The following is a 14,748-nucleotide window of genomic DNA, read 5'->3' on the forward strand; positions in this document are numbered from 1 at the left end:
CAGATAACATCTCTAGTCTAGAGGACATTCACGCCGTGCGTTTTACAGTAAGTGTTATGTGCAGGGTGTATAAAACCTCATAAATGCTACAGACATCACCATACACAACAAAAATGGACCTTTGGGCTGTTCAGTTACATCACGCTATCTCCAGTGCCACATCAATCAGAACGAGCAACTCTTGTCCTGGAAATGTAGCGGCAGCTTGGATCCAGTTTGTGACTCAAGGTGGTCTGAGATTTCCATGGGCCCCTGTCTTGTGAGAAGAGATTTCACCTTGCCCCTCAGGCTGTGCAGAGAGCAGTGTTCAGTTACCTCAAAGCACAAACATTCCATGTAGTTAGCTGATTTGATAACAGGGAAGCTTGTTAGAAGGACAAATTTGGGTCCCTTCCCAGTCTCGAGAGTTGGATTTTGCAATCCATGCGAAGTAGATCAATGGATCTGGAGTAACAGCATATGGAACCTCACAGGCCCATTCTTGGACAAGTGAAATTCATATCGGAGATGCTGGGTGGAAGCTAGCCTTTCCTAATTTTCCTGCAAGTGGTTCAAAAATTACTTGTAAAGTTACCTGTTTCCCTCACCAAATGTATAAAAACATGGCATGGGAACAAATGATCTCACCCTATGGCAGGGCTGGATTAAGGCACAGGCAATATCAGCCCGTGCCTAGGGCCCCAGCACCTGGAGTCATGTGATTATATCAGAATTTGAGTCATGTAAGTTCTCATGGTTGTGAAGAAAAGCTTGAAAATATGAATTGAATGTAACTGAGGCCGAGATATCTGCCTGGGGGCTTGGCTGCACGTACAACGCTGCAGCTGCACAGCTGCAGTGCTTAGTGAAGACACTACCTGCACCGACAGGAGAGTTTCTCCCGTCCATGTAGTTAATCCACCTCCCTGAGAGGCGGTAGCTGTGTCCATGGAGAAGCCCTCCTGTCGACACAGCATTGTCTAGGGAGGGGTTAGGTTGGTTATAACTGCTTAGTTGCTATTGTAGACTAAGCCTTAGTCTGCAGAGAGCCTGAAGGAATAGCTCTGAGAGGTGTGAACTGCCCCATGCATCTTGTACCACCCAGACTGAGGGCTCTGCATGGGGCAGGACTGGAGAAGGAGAATGCAGAGGGGTCTGGTTGACCAAGATATCTCAGCTGCTGCAGTAAGTACTGGGACCCTCCCCGCCCCTCGCAAATACTGCCACTCCTGTCTCTGTGGGTCGGAGAGGGTATCCCTGTTGCTCCCAAGGAGAGGGGGTCCCAGCTGCCATTCTTTGGGTGGTGGAGGCAAAAGGGTCCCATGCTGCTGCCCCGTCTCTGGGGTGGGGGGGGGGAATCTGTCACTGCCACTCCAGTGGGGGCAGGGCTGCAGGGGGTGGGGAGGGGGCTCCCCAGGACATCATCTTGCCTTAATCCAGCCCTGCGCTCCTCCTCAGCCCATGTTGATTGCGTCAGCAAACACAAGGATTCATTACTAGGAGAGCTTGTCAGGCCGTGCTAGGAATTGAATTAACCACCGAGGCATCAACCATGACACTACAGTCAGCGTAGACAAAGACAAGGTGTGTTCACCATCCTGTCAGCTGGTCATGGCTAAACCCTGGCATCAGTAGCTTTTACCCCTGACTATCTGACGTAACATCATGAAGGATGGTCCCTGTCTATGTTGACTGGAAATCTCATGTTTCCTCCGCCCTGCACTTTTTCCATCAAAACTTCATTTTGACAATAATTTTCAGACCAGCTCGCGTCAGAGGGCGTTGTCACTCGTGAATCCTTGCGAGGCCTGACTCTGACTATTCACTCATGTTATTTATCCATGACTTCTCCTCCTGTGTGTGTGTATTATTGGGTGTGTGTGTACAGGAGGGTGTTAACTTGTTTCCCTTTCAAAGCCAGAGTAATGGGACTTTGTCAGCCAACCCCAAAGGCATGGAGGAAATCCGCTCCCTCCATTCTGGGCACTGGCTGTGGGGTTGCAGTGCAGCCCTAGTGTGGATGGTGTTAGTCTGTGGGTGTAGTTAGTGGTGGCTGGCCCTCTGGATCACTGCTGAGGATTTTTGAGTCATTGGATTGGCATAGGTGGTAGCTCCAGCAGCTCCTGGCCTAGCTCATACCTGGCAACCCTCATCTGATGTGGTCTTCCCTGGCTCACAGGGAGTAGAGCTAGCTGTAGCACAGAAACCTCAGTGGAAATGTTCTGCTGCGCCAGGACTGAAGCCTGGGCCATCTTTAATTAGCTGAAATATTTTCATTATTTATATCACGGGAGTGCCCAAACTGTGCAGGGTCATCCATTGCTCGGTGTGGTGCCGTGTGTCCCTCTGCACCTAGATTGTGAGGCTGTTCCAGGGGTTAGCTACACTGCCAACCCGTCATCTTAAAATGCGCAGGCTTAAGCTTTCCGTGCTGGAGGCTTCCGGTTCAATCCCTGGTATCGGCCAAGGTGGTGGCCATCACGTATGCACTGCACCAAGGCAAAGGAAAACAAAGTTTCTATCCTGAAAGATAAAGAGTGGGGTAATGGGCTGCCATGTTCTAGCAGGCTTGGCAGGACGCTGGCTGGCCCAAGTGCTGCTAGTACCCCTTCACCACTGGCTTTTTAAAAAAAGTATAACCAATCCCCAGCTGCTTCCCTACCTGGTATTATTAACTGTATTTTGTAGGGGTCAAAGCAGATGTGGGTCTCGAGAAGGGATTGATTGGTGAGAAGGAAATGGCCTGTCTTATCAGCTCAGGGAGGATGTTCCGTGTACAGGGATTAGCATGGAAGAAAATGCAAAGACACTTGTGGGAGAATCAGCTAAAGGAGGTCACACCACCGCTGGTGGAGCAGAGAGCATGATGTGACTGACCAGAGACACAGCAGGGATGGACGGACATATGCTTGAGGATGACAAGAAGCTTCCACTTGATACAGTGGAGGGCCGTTATCTGATTAATGGAACAATTAGGTAATCTTGGCAGCTGGGTTTTGTGTGGGATAATGTGAGTGTCAGACGCTTGGCCTCATGCCAACCCTACTACCTGGTATTTTAACCAGTGAAATCATATACATCCAGAACATTAAAGCTGATGACTTCTCCCAGGGTAAACACACTTATCCACAATCACCATGGGCTGGTACTGGGAGCTGCTTGGCAATTGACTTTTTAAACACTTTTGGTTTATTTGTTCCAAAACAGATCTTTGGGATAACCACAAGATGGCACCAGATACTCTATGTATCTTTTTTTTATTTGGGACCTTGGAAATCAGTTGGCTAAATATATCTGTTTTAAAAATTCAAGACTTGCCTATTTAGAGGGGTTGAAACTTAGTGTGCTGTTAAAAATCACAGACTAAAAGCTATGAACATTCTGCATAACGGTGACAGGTCCTTTCAGCAGGTTCATTTAATTTGATTTTGCTTGTCACTTTGGAGCTTATGAGGACTGTTTGTTCTCATTTTGTGGTTGCAGCATGGGACATTATATAAGCAATAGGTCAGAAGAGAAAGGATATCTACAGCTTACACACAAGGATCTAGTCTCCTATCAATACATACTAGTAGCTCAGGATGACACTGACAAGCATGGGAGTTATGCTTTCATATCAAGGGAACAGTAGATCTAGGGCTTCCATGTTATCCAACTCCCTGGGACCATAGGAATTGCCATACTAGATCAGATTTGTATTCGGAATCTGACAGGGCCCACTATCAGCTGCTCATGGGGCAGGTGGAAGAAAATCTGTAATGAACCATTGGGATCACCTGCCCATTGGCTAGCTTTGGATTGCTGCAGGAAGTCACTGAGGCCAAGAATTTTACAAGTTTCAAAAAAGGGATTGGGCATTTAGCTGGATATGGGAAATATCCAGAGTTGTTGTTTTTAATAACAAATTTGGGAAGGGATATTAAAGCTTGTGTGTTGGGGCTTTTGCTGATCTCTAACTATTTGAGATCAGGATTAGACTTTTATGGGGTCTAGAATACCTCACAGGCATCTGGGGCTGGCCACTGTCAGAGGCAGGATCCTGGACTAGACAGATCTTGGGTCTGATCCAGACTGGCAAGTCCTATGTTTCTGTGCTCCCAGCTGGCCATTGACTTTGTGCCCTAAAGCATGGGGCATATCAAAATGATTTTATCCCAGCTAAAGTAACAGTGGATGCACTCATTAGCCGTACACATAACTAGTACAGTTGTCCAGATCTTTTCCCCACACTGTGCCCTCCAAGGGGCAGCCCCATCCCTCACCCCCAGTGAGGCTACAGTGAGGGGCAGCAGTGGGGGAGGGGGGAGGCGCACACATGATGGCAGTCTCCCCCCCCAGCACCCACCACAGGGGAAGTGAGGGGGCTTCCTGAACCTGAGAAGGGCCCTAGGAGCACGTGCAGTGATAGTGGTGTGGGGTGAATGTGCTGTGGGGGGGGGGCAGGGGGAGATGGAGGGCCCCTCCCCCAGAGCTCTCTGCTGCTGGTGGGGAGAGGGCTGAGGGGAGTCCTCCTTTCTGGCCCCAGCCCTGGGGAAGCCTGCCTGCACCCCAAACTCATCCCCAGCCCTGCCCCACCCCAGAGCCTGCACCCCCAGCCAGAGCCCTCACCCCCCTGCACCCCAACCCTCTGCCCTAGCCCTGAGCCTCTTCAAACCCCTTATCCCCAGCCCCAGACAGAGCCCTCATCCCCCTGCACCCTAACCCTCTGCCCCAGCCTTGAGCCCCATCCTGCATCATGAACCCATCATCCCCACCCCACAGCCCTCACCCCACACTCCAAACCCCTCATCCCCAGCCCCACAGCCCTCACTCCTGCACCCCCTCCCTCCGCAACCCCTCCCACCCCCAAACTCTGTCCCAGAGCCTGCACCCCCACCCCTTCCCACACACCCTTTCTTGCCCCCAAACTCCCTCCCAGAGCCTGCCTCCTCACCCCCTCCTGCACCCCCACCCCTTTCCCCAGCCCAGAGCCCCCTCCTGAACCCAAACTCCCTCCCAGAGCCCAACCTCTCACCCCTTCTACACCCAAACTCCCGAGCCTGCACCCCTCCTGCACCCCAATACCCTGCCCCAGCCCAGGGTCTGCACCCCAGACCTCCTCCCACCACCCAAACTCCCTCCGAGAGCCGTAGGCAGGTGGGGGGGGCAGAGTTTGGGGGGCGGGTGCTGGGCACCACCAAAATTTCTACAAACCTGCCACCCCTGGCACCCAGAACTAGACACAGTACTCCAATTGTGGCCTTATCAGCATAAAGTAGAGCAGAAGAATCACTTCTTATGTCTTGGTTACAACACTCCTGCGAATACATCCCAGAATGGTGTTTGCTTTTTTTTTTTTGCAACACTGTTGACTCATATTTAGCTTGTGATCCACTATGATCCCCAGATCCCTTTCTGTAGTACTCCTTCCCAGACAGTCATTTCCCATTTTGTATGTGTGCAATTAATTGTTCCTTCCTAAATGGAGTACTTTGGATTTCTCCTTATTGAATTTCATCCTATTTACTTTAGACCATTTCTCCAGTTTGTCCAGATCATTTTGGATTTTAATCCTATCCTTGAAAACACTTGCAACTCCTCCTAGCTTGATATCATCCACAAACTTTATAAGCGTGCTCTCTATGCTATTATCTAAATCACTGATGAAGATATTGAACAGAACTGGATCCAGAACTGATCCCTGAGGGACCCCACTCAACATGCGCTTCCCGCTTGACGGTGAACCATTGATAACTACTCTCTGGGAACGGTTTTCCAGCCAGATATGCACTCATGTTATAGTAGCTCCATCCAGGTTGTATTTCCCTAGCTTGTTTATGAGAAAGTCATGTGAGAGTATCAAAAGCCTTACTAAAGTCAAGATTTACCACATCTACTGATTCCACCAATCCACAAGGCTTGTTACCCTGTCAAAGAGAGCTATTAGGTTGGTTTGACACAATTTGTTCTGAACAAATCCATGCTGTTACTTATCACCTTATTATCTTCTAGGTACTTGCAGATTGATTGATTAGTTATTTGCTCCATTATCTTTCGGGGTATGGAAGTTAAGTTGACTGGTCTGTAATTCCTTGGGTTGTCCTGATTTCCACTATATTTGCTCTTTTCCTGTCCCCTGGAATCTCTCCTGTTTTCTAATTTCATCTCTAATGGATCAGACATCTCCTCAGTCAGCTCCTTGAGTATTCTAAGATGTATTTCGTCAGGCCTGGGCGACTTGAAGACATTCAACTTGTCTAAGTAATTTTTGATTCGTTTCCTTTCCCTCTTTTAGCCTTAGATCCTATCTCATTTTCACTGGTGTTCACTATGTTAAATGTCCAATTGCTACTAAACTTTCTGGTGAAAACTAAAACACAAAGTTCTTTAGCACTTTTGCCATTTCCACATTTTTTTGTTTTTGCCCCCCCCCCCCCCGAATAACGGGCCTACCCTGTTCTTGGTCTTCCTCTTGCTTCTAATAGATTTGTAGAATGTTTTCTTCCCACCCATTATGTTTCTAGCTGGTTTAATCTCGATTTGTAGAATGTTTTCTTCCCACCCATTATGTTTCTAGCTGGTTTAATCTCATTTTGTGCCTCAGCCTTTTTTGTCCCTACATGCTTGTGGTGTTTGTTTGTAATCATCCTTTGTAATCTGACCTAGTCTCCACTTTTTGTAGTGTTTTTTTTTTTTTTTTTTGAGTTTCAGATCCCTGAAAATCTCCTGGTTAAACCAGGGTGATAGTGTTGGCAGGCTGGAAAATGTCACTAGTTTGTTAGTGCTCTGTGCTAATGGGAGTGCCTAGAACTTGCTTCTGTGGAGTTCAGGCCTGGGACCCAGATACATCATAGAATCATAGAATATAAGGGTTGGAAGGGACCCCAGAAGGTCATCTAGTCCAACCCCCTGCTCGAAGCAGGACCAATTCCCAGTTAAATCATCCCAGCCAGGGCTTTGTCAAGCCTGACCTTAAAAACCTCTAAGGAAGGAGATTCTACCACCTCCCTAGGTAACGCATTCCAGTGTTTCACCACCCTCTTAGTGAAAAAGTTTTTCCTAATATCCAATCTAAACCTCCCCCACTGCAGCTTGAGACCATTACTCCTCGTTCTGTCATCTGATACCATTGAGAACAGTCTAGAGCCATCCTCTTTGGAACCCCCTTTCAGGTAGTTGAAAGCAGCTATCAAATCCCCCCTCATTCTTCTCTTCTGCAGGCTAAACAATCCCAGCTCCCTCAGCCTCTCCTCATAAGTCATGTGTTCCAGACCCCTAATCATTTTTGTTGCCCTTCGCTGGACTCTCTCCAATTTCTCCACATCCTTCTTGAAGTGTGGGGCCCAAAACTGGACACAGTACTCCAGATGAGGCCTCACCAATGTCGAATAGAGGGGAACGATCACGTCCCTCGATCTGCTCGCTATGCCCCTACTTATACATCCCAAAATGCCATTGGCCTTCTTGGCAACAAGGGCACACTGCTGACTCATATCCAGCTTCTCGTCCACTGTCACCCCTAGGTCCTTTTCCGCAGAACTGCTGCCTAGCCATTCGGTCCCTAGTCTGTAGCTGTGCATTGGGTTCTTCCGTCCTAAGTGCAGGACCCTGCACTTATCCTTATTGAACCTCATCAGATTTCTTTTGGCCCAATCCTCCAATTTGTCTAGGTCCTTCTGTATCCTATCCCTCCCCTCCAGCGTATCTACCACTCCTCCCAGTTTAGTATCATCCGCAAATTTGCTGAGAGTGCAATCCACACCATCCTCCAGATCATTTATGAAGATATTGAACAAAACCGGCCCCAGGACTGACCCTTGGGGCACTCCACTTGATACCGGCTGCCAACTAGACATGGAGCCATTGATCACTACCCGTTGAGCCCGACAATCTAGCCAGCTTTCTACCCACCTTGTAGTGCATTCATCCTTATTCTAGTGTCATTGTCACAGGCACCTTCTTACCCTGCAGTCTCTCTTCCAGTAAAGTTGTTCAGGCAGGGGGTCCGACTATCATGGAGAGATGCACCCTCACAGCCTCTGCTTCAGTAGCGATTGAGGCTGCTTACAGGGTGTGTGTGTGTGTGGAATATAATTCCCTGCTGAATGATTGGGCTGTCTTTTGACTGGCCCACAATGGAAAGGGCGGAGCCCAGTCAGGTATTGCTGGGCATGGCTCTGGCAACTAGCAGAGGCTGGGAGGTTTGTGCAACACAGTGTCGCTCTCTCCTACGCTTGTTTGCTATGGTGGGCCTGGCTTTGTTCAGGTATGTGGAGTACTCTCTGTACCCGTTGCTGCTGCTTCCTCCATCGTCTCGCTGTCCATGTTCCCTGCCTTCAGTGTCGGGCCCTCAAAGCACTTTGCACCTGAGCATGGCGCTGAAAATGTCCTGTCTGGGACTGTTCATGCCAAAGATGCAGAAAATCAAGCAGCTGAGACCGAAATTCCCTGCCAGAGCCCTATTCCCACAGCCAGAGGGTAATGCTGCATGAGGGTACATTTTTCAATTGTTAGTTCATCAGCATGTGTTTTAGAGCATGCCAATGTCAAGCATTATTGTTAGCACTGACTTCATGTCGATTTTCTTTGGAAAGCCACACAACTCCAGGAGGTGTGTGTGTGTTGGGGGCAGTGAACCCATATGAGCTGTCATTCCCGCTACAGCATGTGGGAAAGAGCAAGCTTCTGGACTCTGTTAAGATATGATCTATTAATCACAAAGTGATTCATGCTCTGTAATGTCTTGACTCAATGATTATCTCCTTTGGACTGAAATCTAAAATGAAAATGGTTCCGACAAGTCAGTTGTAGGAAATGAGTGTCACTTGGAGACAGGCATGCCTGGCCTAACTTGAACTCCGTCACAGGAGATGGCAAAATGATTGTCAAGAAGGAGGGAAAAACACATTTCTGTCAGCTAGATTCACAGCTTAGTGTTTTCTTTTGGCTCAGGAAAATGAATAAAAGGAAGTGTCGTTGACAGAGTGGGTGACGGGTGGAGTATACACAAAACATGTTACAATAATGTTAAGGTTCTGGATTAGCCTGACCGAAGTGGTAAACTCAGGCATGAATAAAATTCTGGCCAGATTTTCACAGCCCTGCATTACTGCAGAAGGGTACAAAACGTGAGCACACCCGGAATCCTGCATCTGTGTGAACGAACTATCCTTTGCACATGCAAATTGGGTAATTGGATGTGTACATTTCCTGATTGCATGTGCAATTATGTGATCGGTGGTTATTATTTATTACTTGTAGCATGGTAGTGCCTAGATGCCCTGACAAGAATATATGGACCCTATTGTGCTAGGCAACACACACACACATACTCACAGACAGACCCTGCCCTTACATTTTAGACAAGACTAGATGTGGGGGGTGGGAAAAGAGGCATATTAAGGTGATGTGTCTTGGACAATCTTGTGCAGAAAGTCAGTGGTGGAGCTGGAACTAGAATCCAGGTCCCCTGATTCTAGTCCAATGCCCTGTGCATTGGATCACCCTGCCTCTCAGTATATGTGACTTTGGGGTGTGGCCATGCAACTGGCTGTGTGGGCTTGTGTTACTGTGTTTAGACATTTGCTTGGGCCATGAGTGTGGATCATAGTCTATATTAGTTATTTTTAGTATTGATTTTTAGGTAGTCTATTTCAGTTCATTATTTTTAGATCATCTAATAAAAAAAGGACAAACAAACCATAACGGATTTAAAACCAGCCACTATACATAGTATTCAGTAACTGGTGCTGCCTACAGAAATATGAGCAGTCAGTGTGGCAGGAGTTAAAATAGACAAAACATGAATCAGGCAAAAGCAAAACCAGAAGGGACCCAATCTTGCAAGCCCCTACTATAGGTGTAGTGATTATTGTAACAGGTTTCAGAGTAACAGCCGTGTTAGTCTGTATTCGCAAAAAGAAAAGGAGTACTTGTAGCACCTTAGAGACTAACCAATTTATTTGAGCATGAGCTTTCGTGAGCTACAGCTCACTTCATCAGATGTATACCGTGGAAACTGCAGCAGACTTTATATATACACAGAGAATATGAAACAATACCTCCTCCCACCCCACTGTCCTGCTGGTAATAGCTTATCTAAAGTGATCAACAGGTGGGCCATTTCCAGCACAAATCCAGGTTTTCTCACCCTCCACCCCCCCACACAAATTCACTCTCCTGCTGGTGCTAGCCCATCCAAAGTGACAACTCTTTACATAATCAAGTCGGGCTATTTCCTGCATAAATCCAGGTTTTCTCACATCCCCCCCACCCCCATACACACACAAACTCACTCTCCTGCTGGTAATAGCTCATCTAAACTGACCACTCTCCAAGTTTAAATCCAAGTTAAACCAGAACATCTGGGGGGGGGGGGGGGTAGGAAAAAACAAGAGGAAACAGGCTACCTTGCATAATGACTTAGCCACTCCCAGTCTCTATTTAAGCCTAAATTAATAGTATCCAATTTGCAAATGAATTCCAATTCAGCAGTTTCTCGCTGGAGTCTGGATTTGAAGTTTTTTTGTTTTAAGATAGCTATCTTAAAAAAACTTCCAATCCAGACTCCAGCGAGAAACTGCTGAATTGGAATTCATTTGCAAATTGGATACTATTAATTTAGGCTTAAATAGAGACTGGGAGTGGCTAAGTCATTATGCAAGGTAGCCTGTTTCCTCTTGTTTTTTCCTACCCCCCCCCCAGATGTTCTGGTTTAACTTGGATTTAAACTTGGAGAGTGGTCAGTTTAGATGAGCTATTACCAGCAGGAGAGTGAGTTTGTGTGTGTATGGGGATGGGGGGGGGGGGGGATGTGAGAAAACCTGGATTTATGCAGGAAATAGCCCGACTTGATTATGTAAAGAGTTGTCACTTTGGATGGGCTAGCACCAGCAGGAGAGTGAATTTGTGTGGGGGGGTGGAGGGTGAGAAAACCTGGATTTGTGCTGGAAATGGCCCACCTGATGATCACTTTAGATAAGCTATTACCAGCAGGACAGTGGGGTGGGAGGAGGTATTGTTTCATATTCTCTGTGTATATATAAAGTCTGCTGCAGTTTCCACGGTATACATCTGATGAAGTGAGCTGTAGCTCACGAAAGCTCATGCTCAAATAAATCGGTTAGTCTCTAAGGTGCTACAAGTACTCCTTTTCTTTTAGTGATTATTGTAGTGACAGTCTGTTTCTCTGTACTGCTTGGGGTCTCTGCATAATATTAATCTGTGTAACAGTATTCTCAGTACTGTGGTGTCTGCTACTACATTTACTATGCCGGGCAGCATTTGAAGGATCAGGTCCTAATATATCTGTGCTTTGCCCTGAAGTTTGCTAGAGTTGGCCTTTGCTAGACCACCAAGGGGAGGTGAGGCTCGGTACTGAAGAAAATCGGCTACCAGTTCATGCGAGTCTTATCCAATGAAAAATGAGAAGTCTCACACACATTGGTAAGATGCGCATACAAATGCAGGCAGGGTTGATGTGAGACCCACATGGCGCCTAGAACTTCATGTGAGCCCTCTGCTCTGCAGACAACAGTGCACCACAATGACGTTATGGTGCTTTTCACGCCTATTGTGTTCAAGGGCGAGTGAGAATGCAATAGTTGTAGGTTTCTTGCTTGTTTTCTGATTTGATCTAATCCCAGGACCTTATCCAATGTCCATTGAAATCAACTGAAGCTTTTCTACTGACTTCAGTGGCACTGACTAAGGTCCCAGCGCTCTCCTTTCAGGCAAGTTAACTTTGGGAACGAATGCTTCCAAATGGCTGGTGAGACGATAATGACACAGGGCTTGTCTACATGAGAACATTGCAGTGGTTTAACTCAAGGAGGGATTTTTAAACCGATTTAGTTAAACCAGTGCAAGTTCTGTGTGGGCCCAATGATTGAGACTAAAAAGTATTCCATGATGTTCTGTGGAATAACAGTGTTCCCCTATGACTGAAATAGGGGAGAGAAGAATGAAAGGGCAAAGTTTATAAACTGGAGTTGCCATTGTCTTAATTCCACAGTTACTAAGAAAAGGTCTCATTGTAGTACTAGATGCTGCTTCTCTAAGGATCTTGCAGACCTAACAATGTAAACAAAGAGAGATTGACCAGCAAGAGAATGAGATGCTTAATAATAAATTCTCTACATTTTTTCTGGGTTAATTAATTTGGATTGCTGGGACAGCCACAGCAGTTAGGTGCATGTACTCTTCTCAAAAGAACGTCTGTCAGACCAGAGAATAGTCTGGCAAGATAAGCGGTAAAAGTCTCATAATTTTCATTATGTAAGTTTAGACTGGGCATAGACATGGGAGGCTATATTGTAAGTGACAGTCTTTCACTGGTAGGTATATGTTGAAGATTACCTACAGTGGCTGCCATTTAAAAGTTAATAGCTGTTGAGAGCTACTGCACAGAGTTGTATTGGATATTTGCTATTTTCTCTACTCAGGATAGGAAATATTGGCTGTATCTCAGCTACCACTACATGAAAACTGTTAGTAAATGTTGACTTATTAAAGAGAGCTCTGTGCCTGTGGCAGAAGTCAGAGGTGTAAAAGAACTAATAGTTTAGCCTGGTTTTATGTTTAGTTAGAAAAATTCAGTCTTTGGCATGTTTTTTGTGTTGAAATCTCTGTGTAAGAAACGGGTAATCAGTTCAGCCATCACAAAATACCACTGATGCTATTTTTTATATGGAAAAAAGGTGTGTAATAAAAATCAGAAAGGGAAAGAAGGTAAAATAATTTACCTGCCCTGCAGTATCGTATAGCCCCAGCAAGTGCTGCTTGCCTCCGACAGTCACAGTCACTGGAAGAGAGAAACAGAGAAGTTGTGAGACGCAACCCCCAACCAGTAGTTGTGCTAGCAGGACCGGCTCTAGGCACCAGCAAAGCAGGCATGTGCTTGGGGTGGCACAATTCCAGGGGCGGCATTCTGGCCACCACCCACCCCCCTTTTTCTTTTTTTTTTTTTTTTTTGCTGGGGCAGCTGCGCTCTCGGGGCTTGGGGCGACAAATTTTTTGCTTGGGGAGGCAAAAAACCTAGAGCCGGCCCTGTGTGCTAGGCAGATTAACGTGCGCTTTACAATGTGCACCCTGAACTAAGCTGACAATCATCCCAAAATGAAGGCAACCTAAAGTCACAAGAAAAGCAGATGGTTTTGGTTGAGCTCTCATTTCTTAACAGATAGAGCGGGTTCCTCAAACTTCATTGCACTGTGACCCCCCCTGCCCTTCTGACAACAAAAATTACTACATGATCCTGGTTGCGCGGGAGGGAAAGCCTGAGCCAAAACCCAAGCCTCACCACCCCGGGCGGGGGGCCAAAGTCAAATGCCAAGGGCTTCAGCCCCAGGAGGGGAGCCTGTAACCTGAGCCCTGCTACCCAGGGCTGAGGCCAGTCTCATGCCAGCCATGGCGACCCCATTACAACAGGGTCGCGACCCACTTTAGGATCCCGACCTGCAGTTTGAGAACCGCTGGGATAGACGAATTACAAGCACTGCTGCTGTTTGGGCATTCAGAGATCTAAGGACATTTGCTAATGTCTATGAGACCACCAGCTGATTACAGCAAGTCATTAGGAGTCCAAAGCACAGGGAACCTTCCTCCCCACCAAGTCTGTTTGGGTTATGTCTGGTGTTGGTGTTTTCTCTGTTCAGGCTTTTTTTCTTCCTTAATTCTAGTGCTATGAAACAATGATGTATTTGGAACTGGGTAGCCCTCAGTCTGGATCAGTGCAAATGCATTACTTTTTTGCTCATTCTCTCCTTTTTGAATGCGGTGATGTTCCATACCAGTTAATACAGTGTTATTATTACAAATCATTGTGCTTAAACACACTTTGAAAACAGGAGTGTAATCTTGGGGGGGGGGTCAAGCATTTTCCAGGATATTCACCAGATTTTATAATAGGGCTGATGACTTGATCTATTGATCAGATTCTGTACTGAAGCACAAATGCTCTTAGAGTCAAATTCAACACGCGCTCTCTGGGCCTGATCCAAAGCTCATTAAAGTCCACTGGAGTCTTACCATTGATTTCAGTGGACCTTTTGGACAACATCCTTTATAATTTGATCTCTCTAATCAACATAATTTCATCTAAAAACGGCCTCTGCTTTAATAGAGTTTAGTTATCCAGCTAATGTGCTTAAATCATTAACGTTCAGTCTGGGGAGAGATGTGGAATTCAATTCAAGTCAGTAGGAAAAGATTTTAAGCAGGTATCAGGAGAGTCACATCTCAGAACAATGCTGTTCAAAATTATTCACTGGGTGTACAGGATACCTTAAAACATGCAGGCGAAGGGACTGATGCGTGCTGGAGGTGTGGCTGGGGAAGGCTATTTTTGATACTTTTCCCCTAGTCATCTTCTAAAATTAATGAGGGCAGGGAGAGATGAATAGTTAACGTTGAGAAAATATGGGACTTGAAATCATCGCATAGGCCCTAGCTGATGGTTTTACATGATGGGTCTTTTGCAGATGAAAAGTACCCACTGCATTTCAGAAATTAATTATCGCTGCTCTGGGGAACTGTGATGGGCTGTTGACCCCATACTAGACTGGGAAGCATTAATGAGGTTCAGAAGATGCCAGTTAACCTGATAGGAAACACCTGAGGGAGAATTAGGCTTGATAAACAATTGCTAATGGAGGATGGTGCCCAGCTGAGCAGGAAAGCCCTGGGATCCTGGCCCTGAGGGAAGGGTGTATCTAGAGAGCTGGTGAAGCGAGAGTCTCAGGAAAATGGTGGCAAGGTTCAGGACAGTGCAGATATTGGTCTCGGGCTGGA

At 46.6% G+C, this 14,748-nt stretch overlaps 1 protein-coding gene across 1 annotated transcript in view; it reads right to left on the reverse strand.

Moving 5' to 3' along the window:
- RHOJ (ras homolog family member J) overlaps positions 1-14,748 on the reverse strand; it is a 76,041-nt gene that overhangs the window by 11,133 nt on the left and 50,160 nt on the right. The window contains exon 2 of the mRNA XM_048854506.2: positions 12,702-12,760. Within this exon, the coding sequence (XP_048710463.1) occupies positions 12,702-12,760 (59 nt within the window). The remainder of the gene's footprint in view (positions 1-12,701; positions 12,761-14,748) is intronic.

Source organism: Caretta caretta, chromosome 6 (assembly GCF_965140235.1).
Source record: "Caretta caretta isolate rCarCar2 chromosome 6, rCarCar1.hap1, whole genome shotgun sequence".
NCBI classification, from domain to species: Eukaryota; Metazoa; Chordata; order Testudines; family Cheloniidae; genus Caretta; species Caretta caretta.